Source organism: Leopardus geoffroyi, chromosome C2 (genome assembly GCF_018350155.1).
Source record: "Leopardus geoffroyi isolate Oge1 chromosome C2, O.geoffroyi_Oge1_pat1.0, whole genome shotgun sequence".
NCBI classification, from domain to species: Eukaryota; Metazoa; Chordata; class Mammalia; order Carnivora; family Felidae; genus Leopardus; species Leopardus geoffroyi.
Window position 1 is genome coordinate 96,248,469 of NC_059333.1, and position 27,768 is coordinate 96,276,236.

General features: G+C 41.0%; 1 protein-coding gene across 2 annotated transcripts; it reads right to left on the minus strand.

Annotated features, from left to right (window-relative positions):
* On the minus strand, window positions 1-27,768 carry SAMD7 (sterile alpha motif domain containing 7). Of its 2 annotated transcripts, XM_045503017.1 has the most exons (9): window positions 27,518-27,768; window positions 22,061-22,166; window positions 19,470-19,596; window positions 18,092-18,216; window positions 14,413-14,491; window positions 12,663-13,285; window positions 11,500-11,621; window positions 4,722-4,832; window positions 1-1,598 (listed from the first exon to the last, which is right to left on the minus strand). In XM_045503017.1, the coding sequence occupies exons 2-9, from the start codon at window positions 22,161-22,163 to the stop codon at window positions 1,431-1,433; spliced, it is 1,458 nt and encodes a 485-aa protein (XP_045358973.1). In that variant the 5' UTR covers window positions 22,164-22,166; window positions 27,518-27,768; the 3' UTR covers window positions 1-1,430. The 2 variants fall into 2 exon arrangements, with proteins under 2 accessions (XP_045358973.1, XP_045358974.1); XM_045503018.1 differs by lacking the exons at window positions 22,061-22,166; window positions 27,518-27,768 and adding an exon at window positions 21,379-21,581.

The following is a 27,768-nucleotide window of genomic DNA, read 5'->3' on the forward strand; positions in this document are numbered from 1 at the left end:
TTTGTGGCTGAAAACAACACATTTATCATTTTGCAGTTTCTGTGGGTCAGGAATCCAGGAGCGACTCAATGGAGACCTCTGGTTCAGGCCCTCCATCAAGCTGTAGGCAGAAGCTGCATGTGTAGTTATCTCAATACTTCATTGAGGAGAAGCCACGTTCAAGTTCCTTAATGTGGCTTTTGACAAGCCTCAGAAGATTTGTTTCCACGTTCTATCACTCAGGCTCTCCACAGGGCTGCCTGGACTCATAGAAGCTGGCTCCCTCAAGAGCAGGGATTCCAAAGAGAGAGAAAGAGCATCCCAGACAGAAGAACCAAAGATGTGACATCCATCATGATTTTCATATTATGTTCACTAGAAAAGAGTCAGTAAGTCCATCCCACCTAAGAGGGGAGGGCGTTACACGAGGGCACAGGGACCGGGAAGCAGGGATCATTGGGGGCTACCTTCGAGGCTGTCTGCTACAGTTTCTTCATTTTAAATGTAAATTTTAAAAATAGAAAATGCGTTCTCATCGTTGGACATTTAAAATGTACAGGAGGGTATGTGCTAAGTTTCCCTCATGCCCCTGTTGCCAGTCCCTTCCTTGAGCAAACTCCTAGCCGTTTCTTGTGTATCTTTTCAGAGGCTTTCTGTTAAGTGTAAAGTTGAGAGGGACTCCACAGGGACAAGCAGAAAGTCACCTTCATCTTCTCCCCTCCCTCCAGCCAATTCAAACCTGCTTTGCAGAGATAACTCTATCCCCACCCCTTGTGGGAAATCTGAGGTGGGTACTGTTACTTTTCATCTCCGTCTCAGATAATTAGGACTTATTTTGAGTCATGACAATTTCATGTCAGAAAGAAAATGCTGAATAACGGTCTCTCTGAACTGAAAGGTTAAACCTTCTGTTCTTCCCTGGCTTGGTCCTTCTTCAGCCTGGAAGCCTGAAGTGAGAAAAAGTGGAGGCCTTGTGGTCAGCTTCTCTTTCTCATGTTTGTACTTTGCCACTTTTTCTTCTACATCTTTCAACCAAGGATTGCCTTGGTCTCTTTCTGGGTTAGGGGATGGGAAACGAGTGGAGATAAGGAACTCTTTTTTTTTTTTTTTTTTTTTTTTTCTTCAGTATTGGTTCTTTTGGCTTCTTCGGAGATTTCCTCATGGAATCACCCAACTGTAGCTTTTTTGGTGTTTGCAAATGCTCTCCTTCATTCAGCATTTGCTTCCAAGGATACACCTGCAGCCGCTTTGGGCTGAAGTCACATTAGGAAGGCTCTCGGGCAAGGCCTCCTTAAGGGCTCCAGGAGGGCTGGCTTTCTCTTCTTCCCAGCTTCCAACTCATCTTGGGAAACCCTCACACGCCCTTCAGAATGTCCCGGACTCTTTGGAAAACTGATAAAGAATGTTCTTGCTCCTTGAGGGTTTTAATTTCTCATGCTATCTTGTTCGCTTCATTTAGGAATTGTTATATCCTGGGAACAAGGAACATCCAATGGATCACCCCAGGAATTAAAATCCAAAAGAGGGGATGTATCTGCTGGTTGATCAAATGGTTGTTTTGTATGGGTAGGAAGTAAAAGACTTTTCTTATACAACATACTTTCCACTTGCTGAGATACCTTTGGAGACAAAATGATTATAACAATTAAGTCTATAGATTCTTTCAATAACCCAGCATCCTCTGCTTAGGCACAGATGGCAGGAAGGATAGGTAATTTCAGGCATGGGGCATCTAGATAGTTGTGAGGGACACCGTTCTAGGATGCGGGGGCTTTTTCTTTCTCTCAGAAACATCCAGCATTTATTACTGTAAAACTAGATATCACCGTGGTAGTAACTTTGTAATTCCTGGCTCTGGGTCTGCCGTGGTTCATCTGTGACACAATCATTTCACTCTGAGTTTACTCCACCTCACCCTTTCCTAAGGGTCCCTCAACAGATCCCACAGACACCCCACTCCACCTTTACCAATGCCCAACTGGCACTTCTCTAAGCTGAGGCTGCAATTCTTTAGGGAGATTCAGCACACAGGTGGCTTCAAGTTGCCTTAGTGTTGAGACATAAACATTGCCGCTTTGGGCCTCGGTGCCCCAGCATTAACCACTGGACTCTTGCACAAACCTCACCCTCCATGGGACCCAGGGGATTTCTACGTCGTTCACATTGTCATAGCTCAAACCCAGCTTCTTCCATTCTAATAATACTGGGTTCTCAGATTCCAGTAATGTCCTGTATGCCTTGTATGCCCTGTTCAGGTCCACCTTCTAAGTTTCTGGTCATCTGGGTGGGTTTTCTTCTTCTCAGCAGGGCTTACTATAATGGAATTTTGCCTGCTTCCCATTTTGGAGACTGAGATCTTCCCCCACACCTTCTGTGGGAGCTCTGTCCTGTTGTGCAGGCAGATGGAGCCTGGACTTTAGAGCTCACTTGGGCTCCATAGAGTTACTTATACACATTAGGTGTGAGCACAGGAAATGACTACAGCCTTGTGAAAATGATTTGGGGCTAATAGCGATGGCAAGTGAGGACAAGATGAAGACTGACTTGGAGAATGTAACACTGTATGCCAACTATATTCAAAAAGAAAAAAGAAAGGCTTAGAGCTGGCCACGTTGTTAAGGCAGAAAAAAATAAGTGCCAGAGTGATAAATTAAAGCCAAAGTAAATCAGATTTGAGAAAAAAAAAAACAAACCATGCAGTGTCATTAGAATGCCAAGAGGGATAGTATCCTCACTAAAGAAAAATAAATTGTTGGGGCGCCTGGGTGGCTCAGTCAGTTAAGCATCCGACTTCGGCTCAGGTCATGATCTCGCGGTCTGTGAGTTTGAGTCCTGTGTCGGGCTCTGTGCTGACAGCTTGGAGCCTGGAACCTGCATCAGGTTCTCTGTCTCCCTCTCTGTCTGCCCCTCCTCTGCTCGTGCTCTCTCTCTGTCTCTCAAAAATAAATAAACAAAAAAAAAATTAAAAGAAAAATAAATTATTTAAAAGTGAATACCATATTGTACCAATGTTAATTTCTTAGTTTTGACAAATGTGCCACATTATGTAAGATGTTAGCCTTAAGAAAAGCTGGGTGAACTCTATTATCTTTGCAACTTTTCTATACCTAAAATCATTCCAAAATAAGAAGTTGGAAAAAAAAAATACCAATGGTATTTACACTAGAAATAAAGAACTTCTTTACCCTAAACTTTTTTGGCAGAGAAAAATGGTTTTCGAAGGACATTTTGAAGTCTCATTGTTCTTTGCGTAAATATGTATTGTAAAGTGGTTCAGTTCTGTATAAATTCTGGGAAGAATCAGTTGATGATTCTTGGTTTCACTTTTAAGAAACTCACTCTTTCAACAAATAACTTTTGACCTATTATGAGTCTTGTATACTCTAAAGATACATTAGTCAACAAAACAGACAAAAACCTATGCTCTCATGGAGCTTACATTCTAGTGGGTTTGGGGGGGGGGAATCAACAATAAACATGAATATAATAAATGCATTGCATTGTATGATTGAAGATGATAGGTACTGTTGGGGAAGAAAAGAAAAGAAGAAAAGGAACAGCAGTAGTGTGCATGGATCCTGAGCTGGGTACAATTGTAAATAGGGCGATCAGAGCAAGCTTCATTAAGAAGATATAGCAGAGCAAAGATGAAGGAGGTGAGGGAACAAAGCATGAGGATATCAGGGGAAGAGCATTCCAGGCAGAGGGAATGGCCCTTAGGTGGAGCTTGCCGAGAAGTTTAAGCAGCATCCAGAGGCAAGTGGTCAAAAACAGTAACTGGGGGGTGTGGAGCAGAGGGGAGGTAAGTAGAAGATGAGGTCAGGAAGGTAAGGATAGTGGTGGGTGGAGAGGAGCACAAATGACATAAACTTTGGGCGCTTACTCTGGAGGAAATGGGGAGCTATTACAGACTTTTGAGCCAAAGGGTGACATGGTCTGTCCTATGTATTAGAAGGATCATCCTGAACTGTTTTGTGCATAGGCGCTGGGAGGGCAAAGGCAGAGCAGGGCAAACAGAAGGCTAAAGCAGTAATCTAATGAAAGATACTGGTGCTTTAGTCCTGAAGGAAGCAGTGGAGATGGTGAGAAGTCATGAACTGGAGTTGGTTCGATCCAGTCTCAAGAGCCAATCGTTACATTTTCTGGAAGTTTGCAAAGCAGTTGCTAAATGTGGCATTGTTAAAAATTAAATTATATAAATTTACAATTAAATACACTATATTGAAAACTCGAGTCATCAATACTCAAAACTCATCACTCCTTAATTGTTTTTACCTAACGATTTTACTATTAATTATTATTATTCTGCTCCTGAGGTCAGTTATGTGTATCCATATGGTGAACATGCTCTAAAATGGGGCACTGCTGCGCCTCTCTCCCCGATTCTGAATTCGGGGACATGACATTAGGAGTTTGTCAGCCATCGTAGGCGTATTTACATGACAGAAATTAACAGATGCTACAAGTCAGCGTTCATTTTGTTTTTTAAAGGGAACTAGTTGTTAAACATTCACCAGCACACCACTGCTTTGTGCCTTCCCAACCATAGCTAGGAATGAGTACCACTACCCCACCCAAAGCTTTCAGGTTTCTCCATTTCTGTCAGGTCCCCACCCACAGAGGGGCAAAGCTTAATAAAGAGGTTAAGTGGGTATTGTGCATATTACAACAGGAGAAAAGTAACATATTTCTCTTAAGCCTCATACCATTAATACAGATTTGGTTATGAGAACTCACCATACCTGCGACTGAATCTTGAGCGCCGGCCCTAGCTTTAATCCCAGAGTGCTGCGAAGATGCTCCTCGGTGAGTAATGGCAAGGTTTCTCCATCAATGGCATGATCTTTAAATACCTTTATCAAAAACAAAAGGTGTTAATTTTGCACATCTTTAGAAAAAAATTCCTGTGTGGGGCAGCTGGGTGGTTCAGTCAGCGGAGCATTCGACTCTTGATTTCAGTTCAGGTCATGATCTCACAGTGGTGGGATGGAGCCCCGTGTCAGGCTCCATGCTGAGCGTGGAACCTGCTTAAGGTTCTCTCTCTACCTTTGCTCCTCTCCCCAGCCCCCTTTTGTCTCTCTTAAATAAAATTAGTAAATAAATAAAAATAAACAATTTTTTTTTTAAGTAATCTCTATACCCAATGTGGGGCTCAAACTCATGACTTTGAGATCAAGACTTGCATGCTCTCCCCACTGAGCCAGCTAGGTGCCCGCCCTCCAATTCTTTCTTTCTTTCTTTCTTTCTTTCTTTCTTTCTTTCTTTCTTTCTTTCTTTCTTTCTTTCCATATTTATTTATTTATTTAGAGAGACAGAGAGAAAATGCAAGAGGGGGAGGGACAGATAGATTGAATCCCAAGCATGATCTGCACTGATAGTGTGCAGCCCTTCTCGGAGCTCGAACTCACTATGTGAGGTCATGACCTGAGCCAAGATCAAGAGTCAGTCACTTGGGGCGCCGGGGTGGCTCAGTCGGTTAAGCATCCGACTCTTGATTTCAGCTCAGGTCGTGATCTCACGGCTCGTGGGTTTGAGCCGCTCATCTGGCTCTGTGCTGACAGTGCAGACAGAGCCTGCTTGGAATTCTCTCTCCCTCTCTCTCCCTCTCTCTGCCCCTTCCCCACTTACACACACATTCTCTCTCTCTTTCAAATAAAAAGAGTCGGTCACTTAACCGACTGAGGCACCCCCCAAATTCTTGTTCATATATAGGTATTTTAGTTTTGAAGGAACCATTAAGACTGCTTGAGGATGACACAAAATGTCATGAAGTTTCTTATTTTCAGTTACTCTCTCTTCTGTGATCCAGTAGCACGCCTGTGCTCTTTAATGACTCTCGGAGTACATTGTAATTCTGTCTCTGGAACTCAGTTCCAACCTGGAATAGTTATGACTTGAGGGCAGGCCCATGTCTTGTTTACCAGCGCCCCTATAATGCTGTGGCTGGGATATGGTAGATGTGCAATAAATGTTGCTGGGCAAACCAATGAATGGACAAATAGGCTGAGTAAAGTGTGGTGGGTGGAAACCATGGCAGACAAATTTTACCTCTCACGCTGACAGGTGCAGTGTCTCGGTCCACTGCCCTGCGTGCATGGCAAGGGGAGGAGAGGGAAATGCAGGCAAATGCTGTGGCGCTCGGCCTTTCCGGGGCCCTATCTGTTCTGCCTGTGTAGTGGATGCCACCATGCCTTCTTTTCTTCTGGAAACTAGGAAGGCCACTGGTGGACAAAGATTCCAGGCAGATAAAGAGATGAATCAAAAATCTGGGCAGATTTGGTAGTGCTGTAATTTCATGATCTCCAGCTTTGATCTGCCCGGCAATCCTCTATTTACTGATAAGTTTTCTCTTTTTTCTATTTTCAAGCTTTCTTCATGCTCTTCAAACTTAAGATCTTACAGAATCCTCCCTCATTTTCAGCAGATTGTATAACTTCCTAATTGAAAGAAAAGAAAAGAAAAGAAAAGAAAAGAAAAGAAAAGAAAAGAAAAGAAAAAAAAGAAAAAAGAAAAGAAAAGAAAAGGAAAAGAGAGAAGGGAAGGGAAGGAAAGAAAAGGAAAGGAAAGAAACCAATAGACAAGAACTTCCTCTAATTCTGCCCAGCAACCTAAAAACTTATATTTTCTCCCTTGCTCCTGATATGGTGGAAGAGGGTCTCTCAGTGTTTGAAGACTGTCCTCCCCCCTCCCCCCTCCCACCTCAGGCTTCACTCAGTAGATAACCCCCTCTCTCAGTGTTAGTCTCCCCTCTTGAGCTGGCTCCTTCCCATTGGCATTTACCCAAGTCTCCATCATTAAGCAAACAATAATAAGGCACCTACACAAACGCTTCCTCACTCTGTCTCTAGATACAGCCCCATACCTCTCATCCCCTTCACAGGCCAATTTCTCAAGAGTTTTGATCTTCCCTGCCTCAATGACTGCCCAGTCATTCCTCAGTCTCAAGGACTCTGACTTCTACCCTCACTAGTCCACTAAACCTGCTTGTCTCTGGGTCTCTGGTGACTCTGCTGTTACCAAGTGCATGGATATTCCTGGTGTTCCTGGCTGTATTTGACATTGTTGACTACTTTTTCATTAAAAAAAAAAAAAAAAAAAAAAAAAAAAAAAAAGCTCTTTCCTGGCCTTTGCAAGGCGTTCCCTCCTGGGTACTCTCTGCCTTTCTTTCTCAGTCACTTGTGTGGCTATTATTTCTTTATCCATGTTTATGGGTTAGGGTTCCTTAGGCTTCTGCCTCCGGTGCTCTTTGGTCTTCCTGATTCGTCTCAGTCTCTCTCTTGGCTTCAGTGAATATCTCTTCCTGCCGAAGGCTCCCTAATGTATACCTTAAACTCACAAGCTGAATCACGCCAGTTCTGCCTTTTCCATAGTGTTCTTGTCTACCCGCCCCACTGGTGCTACCCTGGATCTAGAGCTTCCCCACTAGTCTTGCTGCCCTCAACCTATTTTCATAAGAGCAACCTGAGTGACCTTTCTGAAATATAAAGCTAAGTATGCCACTCATGCTTAAAACCTCCACTGCCTCCAGGATAAAGCCACAGTCCCTCCCTGGGTCTCCACAGCTCTTTGTGACCCGACCCCCTCCCCTCATCCAGCCTCTTATCTTGCCATTGTCCCCTCTCTCCCTTGGTCCTGGCCTTCTCTGCCACTGGAAGCTATCTCGGAATCCCAACTGTGCTAAATTCTTTCTGGTTCCTGGTCTTCACTTGGAAATTTCTCCTTTGCCTCTCTTCCACCTCACCTCCCCCCTCAGCTAGTAATCTCACTTACAGATGCCTCTCCCTTCAGGAAGCCACAAGGCCCCCCCGTGTGTGCCCACCATGCTCCGTACCTGCTCTCTCGTAGCATCTCCACATTGATGTGGAACTCCTTACTAGTGTCCCTCTTCTGGACTTTAAGCTCAGTGGCAAGGGGAACCATATTTGTCTTGTGTCCACTATATTGGAGGGCATGCCTCAGGACTGACTGAAAAGTCAAGTCTTTTGGGGAAGCTTCTGTACTAGGAAATTCTTGTTCTAATAGATTTTAGTTATTTATAAACTGTGTTTGCTAAGTAATTATTTTGTTTCCTACTTTAATTAAGAAAATTATAGAATGCCTAACATGAACTAACTTATCTTAGGCTAAAGTGAAAAAGTTGACACTTTGGTTAGGCTTGTAACCTTATCTTAGGGAAACGTATGATTTCTCTTAACGTTTTTTGAAGTATTAGGAATAAATTAAGGATTCCTTTTACCACCTTTGACAATACCTAGGGCCCAGGTACCCTTGACTATAAACCGTATGGCCCAATATCTTCAGCATAAAGTAATTGTGGTGGCAAGAGCTAGATTTGTAGTCTCATACACATTTTTCAAGCCCTCACTCTCTTAGCCACTGTGATGCTCAGTTTTACTCAGCTGCAACATAGGGTTAATATCTTCTTCATGGAATTGGTATACATTAAATTTAAAAGATAATCTAAACGACGTGCCTGATACCGTGCCTCGCATATAGTCCATGTTCAGCAAAAAGTAGGCATTATTATAATAATGAGACGACCAGTGTAGAAAAGGTTAAGTGAGTTGCCAAGAAGCTGAGCTTGCCAAGTAGAGAACTTAGAAAATAAAAGGTTTCTCATTCTGATCCAGGATTTTCGCTATGTAATCCTGCTGCCATTCAGAGAAAGGGGTACTGGTGAAAACAGTTAAATATATTAATGGTGGGAAGGTTTGGCCCATTTCTCTTTCCTTTGTAGGGATTCCATTGAGCAATGAAGGGATGCATTTTCTTTTCTTTTTTAATTTTCTTAATGTTTACTTATTTTTGAGAGAGAGAGAGACAGAGTGTGAGTGGGGGAGGGGCAGAGAAAGAGGAAGACACAGAATCTGAAGCAGGCTGTAGGCTCTGAGCTGTAAGCATAGAGCCTGATGCTGGGCTCGAACTCACGAACTGTGAGATCATGACCTGAGCTGAAATCAGATGCTCAACCAACTGAGCCACCCAGGTGCCCCAGGATACTTTTTCAAACAGAGACAGGTTGGCAGCTGGGACTGACTTGCATGAGGACCCAAGCCTCAGCCCTGACGGATGAACCTGGGCCTGAGGCAAAGTTGCAGAATATGCCAGTGTCACTCACATGTCCCTCCTACTTCATTGTCAGGACAGCAGTTTAAGCCAGGAGCACCATATAAATGTACACATAATTTTAGTAATTTCAGTTCTTTTAGGGACAGAATATTTTATCTGCTGAGTTCCTTGAATGAGACATTTACTTAGAACAAACAAGATGTGTCACAGGCTCTCCTGGATGTCCCTGAACAATTGAGCTACCAACCCTCTCTCTCTCTATTTAAAAGAATTCATTTGCATAGGAGCTTTGAGGTTTAGTTGTGGTTATTTTTTTCTGGCTTTCTTTTTATACCTACAGGAGGCAGTTGGTAGGAGGTTGCTGAGTGGCCACCTAAGGCAGAGATGAGAAAGAAGACGGCAGGATGGGTGTGGGAGACATGGTGGGTGTGACCCTGACTAGTCCCAGGCTGTGACATACTAGAGAAGTGTTCCAGTGACAGCTGTGCCCGAGCTGTGCTCCTTCTGAGCTTGTTGCACTCAGTTGCATCCAAGGGGACTCTCTCCATTTCTGTACGGAATACTGTCCCTAACACGGCAGGGGCACGCCCAGCAGGGCAATGTTCTTGCTGTTGATTTCACCAGCAGTCACCAGCTGAGAGGGAATAGACTCATGAAGAAACAAGAGCAGAACTTGACCCTAACCACATTTGAGAAACACCTAGAAATAACTGTTCCATTTCTTGGGGTGGGGAAAGGAGCGCTGACATCCTGTTGGTGAGAGATAATGAGTCAGCAAAGTGTGGGGTATTCGTGCTTATGTGACTTCTACGTACCCACAAGAAGACATTTGGGATGATAAAGTATGAAATGCATGTAGCATCATTTATTATAAGAGTGGGTCTCATAAGCGGCACTTCCATGCCTGTGGATCACTGGCTGATGAAGAATAATGAGGGGCCAAACAGATTCGGCCCACCAGAAGCCAGCAATCACGTGTTCATTGCTTATTGCTGATTTCAACTGTTGCTTATTTCGGACTGTTATCAAAATTTGGTAACTTTGCTGTACTGGCAGTTGGTGCGGCACTTGATAAGTGGAATAGATAAATTTAAAAAGGGATTGCCCCATGGTCAGTGACTAATAAGAAAATAATAAGGTTAGACTCACTGAATGGGAGAAAATAGGACAAATTTTTCTTACAAAGTATGCAAAAAGACAAAGTGGATAACTGAAAGAATACAACTTGCCTGATAAGGAACCCGTTATCTTGAGGAGCCTCTGATAGCATGGTGAAATTAACGCTCGTCAAGAACTTATAAGGTGCCAGGCCCTCTTTACTGCTTACCACAATCCTCTGAGGATAAATTATATAATTATCCCCATTTTACAGATGAAAAACAGCACTAAGAAAACAGGCGGCTTGTCCTAGGTCACATGTCCAGATAACGGAAAAGCCAGGGTTTGAACTTGTACTTTCTAGTTTCATAAGCCATGCTCTTAACTACTACTCTATCTAATTTTCCATAAGTCCCAGAAACAGAACACAAAAAAAGAAAAAGTAGAAGAATTAATGGCATTAAATTGAAGAAAAAAAATGATCATAAAACCAAGATCTGAAAAAAGTCATTTCTAACATCAGTTAATTATGTTAAATTATAATGTCCTTTCCTTGCCTTTTTTTCCTTTGATATATAAACCAAAGATAATGACACCAGATTTAGTAAGCAAATTGCAGCTTAAAATTGTGTTATTAAATCACTTGAAAAAATAAACTTTATATATGAAAATGTAACATTGACATAAACTTCAAAAACGGGCCAACCCATTATTTTTGTCACCAGTTTTCCCATATGAGGAGAGCTAGTCTTCTTTCCAACTGTCCTAATGGTTCATTATGATTCAAAAAAATAGTATTTTATCTACCAGACTGAATTATATGTGTGTATTCACTGTTGCATATTGCCCTGGCATAAATAGAGAATTTTAAAGTAGTTAATTTCTTATTTTTCAGATCTATAGGCTTGTTATTCTTTTTAGAATAAAGAATATATTTCTATTACCTATTATGAGTAGCCTAAAACTTCTGGTACAGAAGTATGTGCCCCCCAATGTTTGCTATATGGAAGAATAGGGAAAGTACTCATCATTTCTCAATATTTTTGGATGTTTAGCCTCCGAATCTCCTAATTTTGGGTAAATTCCTATCTCCCAGGAATCTTGATGGAACAGAATGCCAGACATTGGCTTTCCCAGCCTCCCCTGCAGACGGGCTGTGGGGACATGACCCAAGATTCAGCAATCAGAGGCTCCTGTCCCCAGTCAGTCAATGACATACAAGGGGTAGATTAGAAGCAAACTCAGAGAAGCAAACTTCTCTGGGAGAAAAATGCAAGTTTGGCAGAACCCGTGTGGAAGGAAACATATTTCAAAATGTCTTATTTTTATGAAAGTACTTAAATGTTCAGTCACCTGAGCATAATCTGAACAACCTGGAAGGCCCCTAATGAAGTTGTGCACATCATTCACGGTCCATTTCTGAATATCTTCATCCAAAGACAGATTTTCCCCAATTGTAACCAGTGGGTGCGCTCCTTTAAAAGTGGAAAGGAAATTATTTTGTGGTATACAACTTCCAGGAAAAGGGGAAACTAAGAGCACGGTTTTATGTATAGTTACATTAATTTCCTTATATTCTATTACCACAGAGGGTCCCTTTATATATATACCACAGAGGGTCCCTTCATATCTATGTGCAAGCTCCTTAAACAATACTGAGAGATATTTTCTAAAAAATTTAGCAATCTCCTTTCTTTCCTTCTTCTAAAGGATCTTTAACGACAGCATTATCGTAAATAAACAAAGACGTTCCATACTGCTTCATTTTCTCTCAGGTTCTAATAGACATGCCCCGTGGATTTCATTCTCCAGATGAACACTGTCATGTTCTATGATGTTCTATGAATTATCATGCTCTCTAGGTGACATGAGAATGTAGCCACATATTCATCGAAATGGCAAATTAACGCTTTGTAAGGGTAAGTCACCAACACAATTGGTTTGGTGACTAGATTACAACCACCTCCCCCAAATACCTGTGTTTTAAAATGTTTTTACCAAAAGAAGTTCTAGAAACTATTCAGTGTTTGTTTGGGAGGGTAGTATGTTAATGTTTTTAGGTAATAAGTTATCGTAACAGGAATGGGCACTGAAAGTTAATGCTTTTGTTTAACTGTCTATTGTTTTCTGCACTTAAATACAGGGGAGATGGAATTCATACTTTTAAGGAAGAAATCCCTCTATTTTGTATTGAAGAAGTTAATAGCAAATTAAATTAAAAATTTAATTTAAAATTCTGGTACGTTTTCCCATCCTTCCTCATTCTTGCCTTCCTAGCTTTCCCAGCTTCCTAGCTGAAAATTCTCTATACAGCAATATATAAATAGAGACAAGTTTCACTAATATGGCTTATTGGAACAAACATAATAAAGGGACTTCAAGAAGACATAGTCCTGAATAGGATTAAGAAAAAGAAGAATAAAAGGAAACACGATGAGAATGGTACATTATGTAATAACTTAAGGACGTGGTGACCTGTGGCTCATTAGAATCTGCCATTGGCCCCTGACACCCACCTGGCAGAGACGGTCGAGGAATTGGGGGACAAACCCCATTCTTTTCACCACAGGCTGCAAAGCCTTGCTCTGAAGTCTTCTCCTTTGCACCATCCCAGGCCTTTGCTTCTAGGGGAGCACCATGAGCTCCCCAAGGTTTTTTATGGGTGGGCTCGAGCTCCCCACAGGTGTTGCCAAGAGCTGGCTTTTCATTGGTTTCCCTTGACTTCTGATTGTTGAGAGCTTCGGTTTCTGGTTCTTTTGCAAATTCATCCTCTTCGTAGGGAATCACATGAGTCTGGCCTAGGATTTTTTCTTCTCCTTGACTTTTAGAGCTCTCAATATCACTGTCTAGAACTTTCTGATTCCCAGCACCTCTCCTGAGACGACGACATTTCTGACCCCAGCTTTCTAGAAAATGTGGACCAGCTGCCACTATCGTGGGGGTTCCCTGAAGGTTTCTCAGGGTGCTTCTGTGAAAATGCAGGTCACTGGCAGGGAGCATACTCCTGCCGTGGTAGTTGGCTGGGCCAGGAGGGATGCTGGAGCTATAGAGGAATGGTATCCCTGGTCCTGCTAGTCCCTTGGGATTCACTTTTTCTATTCTCCTTTGCTGGTAAAATGCATGCATTTCCATTTCCATCCTAAAAACAAAACAATATATTTGATACACCCCAAGAAAACTGCTAGAAATATAATCTTAATGGTTCTCTGTGTTCCTTGCGATGGAACCTCTGCTTTTCCCAGGTCTTCCCACTACTTATCAGAAGTTTGTTGGGTGGAAACACGAATTCCCTTGAAAATCACCGGGAAGGAGAGTTTGGAATAAGACCTGAGGATGAAAGGTTTGGCCGAATCTCACAATGGAAGTCCAAGGCCTGTCTTTAAAGCATTAGCTCTAATAGATCTGGCAAATTTCGCAGGAATGGGAATAACATAGCACAGGGTAGTTTCTTGCCAGAAATTAATCCTCGAAGAAATCAAAGTTCTGGAAAGAGTTTTCTAAACCCCAAAGTATAATCTTAGTGGGACTCAAGGAAGTCAATGCAAGTCTCAACTGTTACAAATCAATGCAATTGGCAGGAGTTGTGGGGGAGGATTTGTTGGGGGTTTTGCTTAATTTATTTTGATTATTGGTTATCACCTGGACTCATTAGGGTTCAGTGATGGAAAACTAAGTCTGAGGCCTTCTTGTACCCCGGGGCCATGCCCTAGTCATTATTGCTGTCTTTTCTTTCTCCTAGTTGCTACAGCTGAAGTCCACTTTAGGGGCCACTGACATGGGGCTGCCTGGGCTCTGCTTGTAGAGTCCGAAGTGGGGTTGGCAAGCTTAGCTCCTATATTTGGGCAGAACTGAAGTCTTTTAAAACAGAAGTGCAAATATGAATTTCAGGGGAATCACAACTAGGCATTTTAATTATGAGACATTATTAAACTCTTAAGATCTACAGACATAGATTCACTATGTAATTTCTAATCTTACTTTTATCTGTAACTAACTTAAATATATGTTTGTATATATTTCTTTTTGTAATATTCCTGAAGTGCTTTTTGTATGTAATCAGGTATCTATCTATCTATCTATCTATCTATCTATCTAATATGTATATAATTAGAGTTTGTATATGTATACAACACAATATACAAATATAATGAATGCATATAAAAAATATCTCTATATCTATCTATTATCTATCTATCTATCTATCTATTCATCTAAAACCAATGAACAAGTGAATAGAACATAAATAAAAACAACACCATATGTTACCTGGCAGTATGCTGCCGTTGAATCATTTCATTTCTTCTTGCCATTGCCTTTATGGATTCAGGTGGTAAAATGCCCCAACCTTAAAAAAGAAAACCGCCATCCCACCCCACAGACAAATTAACAATGTCCATTTAAAGATAACAAAAATAAAATACAATGATTTAAAAGAACATCCACCCACCAGTAGAGCACAGTGTTGGAAACAATATCAGATAATTGCTGTTCAGCATCTTAGAGTTACTTTGGTGATGGAATGATAAAATACTAGATAATTTTATTTTTCTTTAAGTATGGGTCTCATGATTGGTGACATTTTCCTGCCATACTTGAAAAGGAAAAAAAAAAAAAATGAAATGAACTGTGGATCTCTTTGTTTCTAGCTTTTAAAGCAAAAACGGATCATTTTTCTTTTCTTTTCTTTTGCTGCAAGAGAAATCAGTTGACCTTAAAAAAAAAAAAGTAACTAAGTGCTTCTTGTGCACCAAAACCCCTGGAAATAAATGCAATGATTTCATGGATATAAAGCTCTCTATGTGGACTTTTTGGTGTGTCTGAGGAAGATACTTTTTTGCAAAATGCTTTCAACGAAGTTGGTAGAAATTACATTCTTTGTGTCAATCTTCTGAAGTGTCTTGAAATAACAGCAGCATTACGGAATTCAAGGCTCTATTCTTGCCTGGTAACTTTATGCTCTATTGATTTTTTTTTTCTTTCTCTGTACTCCTAATGCACTTAAAGTCTATACCGATGCTTTTTAAACCATCTATGGTAAAGCAGTATTTTTTTTTTTTTCTTTTAAAATTTCCGCCTATCATGGGCCAAAACATTTTAAAAAATATAATAAAACAGCCTGGGTGGCTCAGTTGGTTGAGCGACCAACTTCAGCTCAGGTCATGATCTCACGGTTTGTGAGTTCCAGCCCCACCCTGGGCTCTGTGCTGACAGCTGGGAGCCTGGAGCCTGCTTCAGATTCTGGGTTTCCCTCTCTCTCTGGCCCTCCCCCGCTCATGCTCTATCTCTCTCTGTCTCAGAAATAAACATAAAAAAATTTTTTTTTTTAAAAATACAATAAAACAAACTTTTATAAAATTGAAATGAAAACAAGGACAAATACAAGTGTAATGTAAAAAATGATCAGATTAATAGACATAGAATTACCCTGTCAAATTGCTGCAAAAGTTTATCTATTTATGCATTTATTTGCACAACCTCTTCATAGACCAGCACAGGTCCACAGAGAATACTCCAACAATAATAGACATACAAATTGTACTTGTTTTATGTAGTTTTACATGTGAAAATCTGTTCTCCCTAACACAGCGGTCAGTATCATGAGAGAATTTCTTCTTGCACATGCTTTGTACTAAGTTAGAAGAGCTCATTAACTCCTATTAATAACCCATCTTAAAATAAATAATGCTATATCTTTTTTAAGGGAGATTATTTGTCATTTGTAAAATTCAGAGATTGGATGAGGTGACCTCTAAAATCCTCCTAATGCTAACGCTTTATATTTTTTATAATTCAGTGGCTTCAAAATATTCTTCTCTAGAGAGCCAGCATGGGTGAAACTATCAACCCATGAGGTACTGACTGCAAAAGAATGCTGAGAAATTTCTCATGAGAAGTCCAGTTTAGAGGGCACAATTTTAATTACCTGGATTTTAGGACCCTCTGAAATCTGGAATCCCCAAACCTATTCCAAGTTTCTTTCTCTTTCCTAAATAGATGACATCAAACTTAGTGCTAGTCCAGCTGTAATAACCTACTTTCTTCCTGATACCCAATTTTTTGAAATAGATTTGTGTCTTGGTTTCTATTTTGCTAACTTAGTAGCTCAGTTTCTATAGAACTGAGGCCCTAGTTTTCCGTTGCTTACTTTCCTACACATCAGCCTTGAGGCAGGAGACCTGAGCTCTGTCCCTGAGATAGGTGGTGAATTTGCTTGCTTGTATCCAAACATTGGCAGCTTCCAGATTCTTTATCACTAAGATGGGCTCTGAGTCAGCAATGCAACTATTTCACTGGTCTATTTCTGTGTTGCCTGTAACCATGGGCTATAGATTTACTGGGTTCTTGATGCCAGATGGGGTTTTCATCCAGGATTAGCCTTTGGGACAACCTTTTTGGTCCTTGGAACACTCTAGTGGGTGTGTCCAGTTTCAGTCAGGCCCTGGCTTCTACGCCCTATCGCCTTGCACTGGATCCATGCACAACATGCTCAGATCCAGGCAGACTGGTGTCTTCACTGGCCCTGGCACCAATCATATTTTTTCCTGTGCCAGGCTTTTCACTCCTACTTGTTCTTATCTATTGAGAGTTGTTGGAATTGGAGAGCAGGGACAAACAGAAACTCATGAATACAGTTTTGGGGGATAAGATACATCAGTTTGATCTTCTATATGATGAGGAATTTCTCTCTTCTTAATCTCTCTTGAGCCCCCACCAGTCATGTTTTCATTGATAGCCCTCTACTGAAACTGCTCTTATCAAGATCACCAATGAGCTCCACTCAGCTAAATCTAATCATATATTCTTAGTTTTCGTCTACTTCATCTATGAGAGGCATACTTGACCCAATGCTCACTCTCTCCTTAAAACTTCGTCCCTTGCCTTCAAGGCCACCAGGCTCTCCTGGGTCTCCTCCCATCACACTGTTTTCTCCTGTTTCTCCCTTGTTTGATCCTTCTCATCTTTTGGATCTTGTTGGTATGTCCTAGGTATCATCCGTTTAACCTCTATCAACACTCACTCTAAAGATGATCTCATTTAGTCTCATCTATGCTGATGACTTCCAAAATTATACCTCCAAGCTGTCTCCAGAAGTCCTCTCTTCACTTTAGCTGCCTTCCTGACATCTCCCACTGATTATCTGTTAGGTACCTCAAATGTAACAGGAGCAAAACAGAGCCCATAACATCTCTCCCACCCCAAGAACTCTGTTCCTCTCACACTCTTCCTCAACAGTGAACAGCAACTCTACCTCTCCTATTGTTCAGACCAAAATTTTTGCTATCCTCCTTAAGACCTCTCTCTCACACAGCTCATATCTTAACTGTGAGAAAATCTGTTATTTCTACCTTCAAAATAATTACAGAATCCAACTACATGTTACTATGCAACTGTCACCACCCAGAGCCAACCCATCATAATCTTTTGGCTCTTCTGATAGCCCATTAACTCCCATCAGTTTATCTTCAGAGCTTTGATCCTATCAAGTTTGTCTCAAATACAGGAGCCGGAGCGATCCTGGTAAAATGTAAGTCAGACCATGTCGCTCCTTTGTGCAAACTCCTCAAAAGCTTCCCCTCCTACTCAGGATAAAAGGCAAGCCTCCACTTTGACCTATCAGGCCAGAGATAAACAGCCCCAAGCCCCCTTAACTCTCAGATCTCATCTCCTCATGACCCCTTTAGTTCCTCACATGTAAGATAAGACAGAGATATTGCAACTTTTCATGTTATTCCTCAGTAAATTGGTGGTTGGAGGCGTTAAGCAACTTACACGTGGTCACTTAGTGGTGGAACCATGATTGAAACCTAGGTAGCAAGTGCAGAACTTACAAGCACACCTGCCACACAGCTTTGCCAAACTTAGCAGTAAATGCGATGGCACGATGGCAGAACTTAATGCAGCCACCCAGGTCACATTGGTGCCACAGACCGTCTATTGCTCATACCTGAGTAAACATGATTGGATAGCACGTTCGGTATATTTGCATTTGGTAGAACAGAGGATCCAAACTGGGAAGGAACACAAAACTGTCTTGGGTCAGCAGGAGCTACAGTGGAAGACAATAAATCTCTAGGAAAAAAAGATATAAAATAGATAAAATGAGGATGGAACAGTACAAATTTTCCATTGCATAGGCAGTGAGATTTTCTAATTGCCAAATGAGATTCTATCATCTCTTCCAAAAATAAGATGCAAAAATCCTGCAGCCTCTTGGTTTCAGTAGAACTGTGGTGAGAAACATCTACTAAGGAAGGATTGACCCAGCTGACAGCACAACAGAAACATCAAGAAAAAATAAAAAAGTTTTAGAAATGTCTGGAAAAAAATCTAATCAAATTAATACTGCTCTCTGATTTCCCATGACCAACATACTATTCTGACCACATTCTTTTCTCATGTAATGGACACACTTTGCCTTGGGTTTTGCCATCTGGGATCAGTGTTTGACTATGTGGTGGGCAGTTTGTTTATTTTGCCAAACTTCAGTGGTCTCGAGAAGTCAAAATTTACTCCACAACAACAATAAATAATGGACATTACTTTCCTCTCAGAATGTCAAAATATTCTAAAGAGGGGAAAATAAGAAACTGCCAGAGTGTACAACCTTAGTACTGATAATGCCACTTTTATTGAAAGAAAAAAATTGTTCTATCATGAGAAAACCAGGGTACTCAACTGTTATGGAGTGAGTTGTGTTCCTCCCAAATTCATAGGTTAAAGTCCAAACTCTCACTGTGACTATATTTGTAGGTAGGGCCTTTCATGGGGTACGTAAGGTTAAATGTGGCCATAACAGCGGAGCCCTGATCCGATAGGACAGGTGCCCTTAGAAGAAGAAGAGGAAGAGGAAGCAGGAGTGCATGCACAGAGAAAAATGCCAGGTGAGGGCACAGCAAGAAGGCGACCGTCTGCAAGCCAAGGACAGAGGCCTCATCACAAATCAACTCTGCCGACACCGTGATCTATGGCTTTTCAGACTCCAGAACTAGGAGAAATAAAATTCTGTCGCTGAATCCATGCAGTCTGTGGTACTTTGTTAGGGCAGTCCTTGCAGATTACATCAATGTTTATACCTGTATGATGCCTGTCCCATAGTAAGTGCTTGTTAGCTATGTGTGGAGTGTGTCAAGCAGGCCCCAGATGGGAAGTGATGGGAAGTGTGTTGAACGTGTGGCCAGCAGAGCATCTTGATATGCATTTGTGCGCCACAGTTCATGGAAGTGACACTAGACAAGAAAACAAAACTGGAGTCACCATCATTTGAAACGTTAATGGTCATCCATTTTCTCCTTCGAACAGAATAGTATATTGGAAAGAAATACCGATCCACCGTTGGAGGTTCAAATGATGAAGGAACCAGTGGCATCCTCTGCTGCCCTGGTGCCGTCAATAAAGGATTCATGGCCATCGTTGGATTTATCATCAATATCTCTCGCCACTGATGGAGTTCTAAAAAGAATCAGATAAATATGTAAACAAACAACTACACTTTTAGTGAACTATTTGAATTTTTCTTGAACACAACGAACACCTTTTGTATTTCCCCAACATCTGGGGAGACCAGCTATACCAAACTTTCACTTACACAAAACCCCCTTCACTGTGAGCTCCCAGACCCAACTGCAGAACTCAGTGATTTTCAGCTTGTCCTTGGAATTCGTTGATGAGTTCACAGGAAATACCACACCATATTACAAGCAATAATAAAATTAAACCAGCCTTGCAAGATTCCAGAAATACCAACCTCCTTTCTTACAACTTACTTTGATTTTTATATTTCCAGGGGTACGAATGTGTCTATTTCCCATATGTTCAATCTTTAGAAAAATCTTCCTTTTTAATTGTTAAGATTAAAATAGAAAAGGGGAAAATCATAGTGGCTAAAAATACATCTAGTTAAAGTAGATATAGACTAGGACTGTGTTTAATTAGAACAAGTGAGCAAGTTGTATCCAAATATACATAAACACAGGATGCATAACTTTATCTGAAGAACCTTATGACCAGAAATAGGGACCGTTGTTAAAAGGATAACATTTTGGTTTACATCTTCCTGTTAATTATTCATGTCCTTTGAGTAATTTTAAATATTAAACAAATACTAGTCAAGCAGGTCATTGTCGCTTTTCCTTCATCCTCCATTGTCACTTCAAACAATTCAAGATACCTACAAGTATGGTTTTTAAAATATTTTATTTTATTTATTTTGAGAGAGAGAACAAGAGTGTGCATGCATGCACGCATTAGTGGGGGAGTGGCAGAGAGAGAGAGAGAGAGAGAGAGAGAAAGAATCCCTGAAGTGGGGGCTTCATCCTACAAACTGTGAGATCATTACCTGAGCCAAAATCAAGAGTCAGATGCTTAACTGCCTGAACCACCCAGGCACCCAGATACCTACAACTGTGTTTTTTAAAAAAGGAAACTAGGAGGGACCCCTGGGTGGCTCAGTCAGTTAAGTGTCTGACTTCAGTTCAGGTCATGATCTTGTGGTTGGTGAGTTCAAGCCCCACATCAGGGTCCGCATTGACAGTGCAGAGCCTGCTTGGGATTCTCTCTCTCTTCCTCTCTCTCTACCCCTCCTCTACTTGTGCACACTTTCTCTCAAAATAAAGAAATAAACTTGAAAAATTAGGAAATTGGGAAGAAAATGTTCTGCTATTCAAAGTAGTGATCTTCATTTTTTCCTTTCTTGTATATTTGATTTGATTGTTAAAACAGTTAATACACTCATATAGACCAAAAACTAAAAATATAATGGTATTTAAATAAACAATCCCTTTTTTAGCTTCTTTTTAAGACTGAAACCTAATGATCATAGTCCGTAGTTCACCTAACATTGGCTTTTGCCATTCATATATTTAAAAAATTTCTTTATGTTGATTTCTTTTCACTGGGTTTCTGTGAGGTCAGTATAGTTTCCTCTCTGATAGTGACCTCAGAGAGTCTATGACTAGTCAGGATTAAAATAAAAATATTTGCCAGGTACCTGCCAGCCACGGTGAGAATGCCAACAAAGAACAAAGGTTGGGTATATGTCAGACATGGGCTTGCAATTCTGGCAAGGACACTGTCGTGCCTTGAAATCTCAGGTCCTCCGTGTGCAATCTGGTACACAGCCCCCTTCCTCCCTTTAGTCCATTACACAACAGAACAATGTGGGACACAACTGGGTGTTATTGAACTTTCATTTGTGTCATAAAATGACTGTCTTTGGCAGAAGTTTGAACTTACCCACGAATGAGATAGAATCTTTAAAATTATAAAATATAATGTTTATCTTGCATTTTATGTGATGCTGGAGACGAATCAGGAGGAAGGAGGAGGAAAAAGAAGGAAGAAAGGGAGAGGTGCAGAATCCCTCCAGAGCAAGGATTGCCTAGATGTTGGACCACCCCTCTTCCTCACACACGTCACCTGAGGGAAATGCCATAAAAATTAGTCACCAAAAACAGATGAGGCTGTCTTATTCTGGCATTCCCCCTAAGAAGGCCTTAAGACAAGGACTTGAATGCAGGTAGTGGTCCCAAGGAGCTCACAAGGGGGAGTGGGGAAGTGAAATCAGGAAGGGAAAAGCTGATAAAGGGAGAGTTAATGTGTGGATTACTACTCTGGGCAACTGGGGATCAACGCTGCTAAGACGTCTTGTGGAACACACCTCAGGATTTGTCCCAATGAAAGACAAAGCGAGGGGTAAACTGCCCCTGGATTATGCCTGATCTAGATGCAAGGAACTCCTGTGGTGTGGGAGGGAGCCTTCAGACCAAGAAGCCGAAAGGGGCAGGTGCTTGAGATGGGGAAGGACTTCCCCATGGTTGAAGATGAACTTGGAAGGGGGCCACGGGGGGCTCCCATATATCTCCCTCTGCCCCACTGGCAGCAACAGTGTCTGGGGCTGTTGAGGCAAGGTGATTACCTTCTAATGTCATTCCAGTAGAGAGCTGGCACAAATGCCTTTCTTCCGGAGTACCAGGTTCACCAGACAGAGGAATACATTTACGAGGTTCTATAGGGTCCATTGTCTGCAACAACACAGCAGGATTGTTTTTTTTACCGTTAGTCACGCGTTTAGTGAAGTAAGCAGGGAACTCAAGGCTATCAGGTTAACAGAGATGAAGAAATGGAGCATCAAAGACAAGTCTGATCTAATTTAAATCTGCTTAAAACTCTTCTTGGTAACATAACTGTTCTGGATCCTATGGTTCTTGGGTGCGGTCTATTTTCTTTTTGTAATGCCAAGGAGATTGAATGTGATCTATAAAATTTTGTTACACATCTGATATAGTAGTTTATTATTTTTTAATCAATCCTCCAAGTTTGCACCTAAAATGTAAGCTTATTTCCGAGGTCTAGAGAAGTATCTGTATGTATGCCATGAAGGTCCCCAAGAAGGATGAGTCAGTGACATCTGTCACATCTCAGTGTTACGGTTTTGGGCTCCACTTGGCTTCCCTAGTTTCCTTTCATTCTTATACTTGTAAGCGAGTGCCTTTTAACTTACCACCATCATATCTATTGGTGCCCAAATTTTCTTCTAAAAGTCTAATTGCCTGGTGCTATACCCTGGATTTTTATGCCTCCTCCCATTCATATGTTGAATACCCAATATGATGGTATTAGGAGGTAAATATTTGGGGAAGTGGTTACATCATGAGGGGGTCTACCCCCTCACGAATGGGATTAGTGTCCTTAGAAAAGAGACACTAGAGAGGGGTGCCTAGTTTTGGCTCAGGTCATGAACTCATGGTTCGTGGGTTTGAGCCCCATGTTGGGCTCTGTGCTGATGGTGCGGAGCCCACGTGGGATTCTCTGTCTCTCTCCCTCTCTCTCTGCCCCTCCCCTTCTCTCTTTCTCAAAATACATAAAGTTTAGAAAGAAAAAAAAAGAAAAAAAGACAGAAAGAAAGAAAAGAGTTACCAGAGAGCTCCCTCACCCCTTCTGACATGTGAGGGCACAGCAAGAAAGTGGTCATTTGTGAACCAGGAAGCAGGTCCTCATTGGACTGTATCTGGTTTGCAGACTGCATCTGCCGAATCTGCTGGCGCCTTCACCTTGGACTCTCTGCCTCCAGAATTGTAAGAAATAGATTTCTGCATTTATAGGCCACCCAGACTACAGTATTCTGTTATAGCAACCTGAATGGACCAAGATACCCTTTTTGTGTTCTGTTGTTATATTTTGAATGTGCCAAATTTTTATGCAGTCTATTTTTTAATAGACTTTATTTTTAGAGCAGTTTTAGGTTCACAGCAAAATTGAGTAGATAGTACAAAGAGCTCCCATATATCTCCCTTTGCCCCACATGCATAGCCTTCCTCACTATCAATGTCTGGCACCAGAGGGGTACATTTGTGAATGTGGCACATCAGTACACCTATACCTACATGTCACTATCATCCAAAGTGCACAGTTTACCTGTGTGCCTACTTTTAGTGTGGTACCTTCTATGGGTTTTGAGAAACGTAGAATGCCATGCATCTACCACTATAGTCACACAGAACGGTTTCCTGGCTCTAAATCCAATTATATTTCAAAGCAAATACTATCAGGAGACTTCCAAGGAAACGTTCTGGGGTTGGCCAGATCTTTCCCTTCATCAGCAAGGTAGATGCTTGGGCTCCAAATCTAGGTGTCTATAATCTCACCATTTGGGGAGTCATAGGATCAACCCATGAGTCTTTAAATATCAACTTTCACATTTTCAGGGTATCCTCTTATTTTAGAAACATCTAGACAAATGAAGTGAACCAAGGTCACTTTGGCACGGCAGATGAAATGCTCTTGAGTCAAAATGCAGACGGGGATATCCATTTTAAACGCAGTGAGTCTGGTAATCCCAAGTGCGGAGTGTAACGGTGCTTAGGTTTGCATTCAGCGTGGATTTCTCTGACCCAGAGCTCTAATCCTGGATGCCCAGCACTTTAGGAGGATGAGGATTCCTTAATCTCTATCTTCAGACTCTTACCCTCAACAAACCCCTCCAGGCAGCACACAGACGATTTAGGTAGTGCTAATTCTGTCTCAACTGATTAGGGCAGTAGTAGTAAGACATGAAGTTCATGAACTAAAGCCCTTGCCAAATCAGCAGATTTTCACTGAATGCTTGCCTGGTGCATAGTAGCCAGGTGTCAGTTTGATTCCATTTCAGTCTCTCATTGGCTATACTGTGACCATTTATTAAAGTCGGTGCAATCTGAATTTGGCCAAGCCTGAATTTGAGCAATTACATATGGAATATTTGTTGTGTTGCATGTATGATGCATGACTTCTGGGATTGTACTCATTGAAATAAATTAGTTTTTAAATAACTTCTGTATTTGTAAGTTTTTACAAATACAGTTTTTACATTCTAAGAGTAGATCAGTAGAATTAAATGTTTCTACAATCTTGAGAAAAAAAATATAAATTCTTAAATGAAAACTAGTGGGAGATATTTACAGAGATCTTTTATTTAAGGTATAAAACAGTCCTTAGTAGCTTCACACATTCGCTATTCTAGGTGTCCTATATTAATCTGGGTTCTGAAAAGCATGTTAGTGCTAAAGCATAATTCACACTTTCTTAAGTACATTTTCAGTTTAGAAAAATAATAAATAGGACATTTTTTAAAAAAAAAATAGGAAGGCTAGGGTGCCTGACCATTAAAAAAAAATAGTTAAGTGGCCACCTCCGGCTTAGGTCGTGATCTCCCAGTTGGTGAGTTTGAGCCCCACATCCGGCTGTCTGCTCTCAGCACAGGGCCTGCTCTGGATTCTCTGTGCCCCTCTCTCTCGCTACCCCTCCCCAACTTCCATTCTCTCTCTCTCTCTCTCTCTCTCTCTCTCTCAAAAATAAATAAAAACATTTAAAAAAGTAGGAAGACCAATAAATTGTCCAAAAGTATTTCATTATCAATACCCCTAGCAGAAAAATTCACGGTGAGAAGAGAGATCATGCTAATTTCACAGTTATAGTTAGAAGTGTGAAAAGTTTATTTTTATATCCAATAATAAAAAGCTTAGAAAATAATTACATAAAACAGTGTGTGAAATGTAAATAATCGTACTGATATTCCAAATACATAGTTTTCTGAGATTACAAGGTGATTCTAAAATTATCCAAGCCCTATTTCAAGTGGAAGAAATAGTTACACTTAAAGCATCTTTACCCCAAATGTGCATCATGGCCATTTATAACAGAAAGAAAGACAAAAGACATTGCTCCTTAAAATCTGAGTGGCTGCTTATGTGGGTCCTGAGAAACTTAACAGAAACCCATGGGGGAGGGGAAGGAAAAAAAAAAGAGGTTAGAGTGGGAGAGAGCCAAAGCATAAGAGACTCTTAAAAACTGAGAACAAACTGAGGGTTGATAGGGGGTGGGAGGGAGGGGAGGGCGGGTGATGGGTATTGAGGAGGGCACCTTTTGGGAAGAGCACTGGGTGTTGTATGGAAACCAATTTGACAATAAATTTCATATATTGAAAAAAAAATCTGAGTGGCTGATGTCTCCATCAGCCCCAGCCCACCTCTTCCTCAAGGATTTCATCCTCATGGGTGGTCAGGCACTGACTTTTTGCTCTTGCGGGGTTCCCAGTCTGGCCGACAGCCCACCTCCTGTAGCTGTTCCTTCCTCCCTGCTCTACATTGACTCCGAATGCCATCCATTTCCCTCAGTATCCACAAAAAAGCACTCACACAAGGCAAACGTGTTGTGGAGCCAACTTGACTGAGAATTGGCCAATCAGATTGGGAGGGAGGGGGCAGTGTCAAAAACAATTTCAAATTGAACGTTAAAGTTCTCCATTGTGAAACATCCCCTTGGGGGAATTTTGACGTTTCAAGCCCAGGCTTCTTGTTCTTTTCCTTGACCTTCTCTCAGTTGGTCCCCCAATAATTGCAAAACATTCCTCCCACCTAGTTTTGCAGAGAGCCTCTGCACCCTCTTCCTGACTCTGCTCTGAGCCTCTCCTCAAGGGGACTTTGACTCTGGGTCTCTGCATATTCCCGCCCCTCCCCAGCCTTGCTGAGGATAGGGAAGGAACTTAGAGGCTTCTTTTCTACCGGCTTGAGTTGTGTCACTAACAGCCCACTTTGGAGGTCAGCTAGACTTAATTTTTGTTTTAAATAACAATAAGCATACAGAAGCACAATATAAATGAAATGAGGTATCACTGTAGTAGTAAGCATCACTGTCCACAAAGGCAGTTAGTACCAAAGCACTTGGCAGTGGCCCTGAAATATATTTCACTTTTACTAAAGGCATATACTTTATTAAAGCAGCGTTCTAAATGCATTGCGTCACAATGCGACCCCTGGAAAGTGTTGGTGAAGGCATATGGTGTGTGCATGCTTCCCTCACCTCTCACTTCTTTTCATTCTGGAAGCTCGTTGTCATTAGAGCCACCTGTGCTTCCTTGAGATGTAAAGTTCTAGACACATTTGCAAATACTGTAATGAAAAAGACTAAACCTTTTCATCATTAAGCAAGTAGAGATTATGTAATGTCTTCACTACTTGAATTCAATATAACTTATGCACTGCTATAATTTGAATAAATTACGTTCACTTTCTCCGAAAGATCGTGAAGCAAAACCCATTGTATATAAATTTGTACGTAGGTCAAAGTGACATCTAGTAGTACCCGTATAACTGAACTGAATTTTAGATATTTTAGTGAGATTGTTAGAAAGAATGAGTTAAGAAATAGTTAACATAGGGTTTTTTTCATGATTATCATTGACTGCTCCTCAATGTTTTTTTCTCAAAGTTTCTACTCTGACATTTCATAGTCCGCACATCGTAATTCTTTTTGGAATATGTTATCTGCAGTAACAAAAGGCCATTAGAAGAATAACGCATGGTAAATGTATAGGAACAACACACAGAGGCAGGTACTTAATCTATTTGAAGATGAGGAAACACTTGATAAATTTATATACAACTTTGAGCTGACTTTATTTTAAATAAATTTCCTTTTACTTTTACTTAAAATAAAATTAAGGTGTGACAGATAGTATTTATTTATTTGACATGAGCAGTATATCATTAGTAAGTCTTCAGTAGTTTCAGCCAAATAAGAATTTATTAGCTAACATGTTGTTAGCAATAAGGGAGCCAACCAAATTTATAGATAAATCTAAGCCTTTCTTTATAAAAATTCATTTTTCCAAAGTCTAATGTGTTTTATTTTTATAATGTACCCAGCGATTTTGGCAGGAATGCTGTTGATGGTATTTATACAAGATGATTTCCTTACTTCTCCATTGTGCACTCGATCCATGTAGACCTGCATTCCTTTTAAGATAAAAGTGTCCATTTATTTTATCTGTGCAAACATTTTATTAAAAGTAACTAGCCTGAGTTTGGACTCATTAAGGGTAGATATATATACTTACATCCTCTCTGAAGTCTTCCTGGTTTTGACATTGCTTGTGGAAGAACCATCCAAAGATTTTCTTTCAATTGCGGAAGCTCCTCTGGCTGCAGATTTAAAAGCACATCTGACGACTGTTTCAGAAACCGTCTTAATTAATTCACCTTGCCTTAAATACGAATTCAACTAAGTTGATTAGTCCTATTTCATGGCAGAAACGTTGCCCTCTGATATCCTCTACAGATAGGCGAAAAGACGCTAAGCCCTAGGAAA

What these genes read in the sequence shown, in the direction of transcription:
- SAMD7 (XM_045503017.1), bottom strand. Translation starts at nt 22,163, where the DNA reads ATGGACCCTATAGAACCTCGTAAATGTATTCCTCTGTCTGGTGAACCT. An exon ending in TCCTCGACCGTCTCTGCCAG is followed by an intron (nt 11,622 to 12,662) that starts GTGGGTGTCAGG and finishes CCACTTTTAAAG; the next exon opens with GAGCGCACCCACTGGTTACA. An exon ending in GTTGTTCAGATTATGCTCAG is followed by an intron (nt 4,833 to 11,499) that starts GTGACTGAACAT and finishes TTTTTGATAAAG; the next exon opens with GTATTTAAAGATCATGCCAT.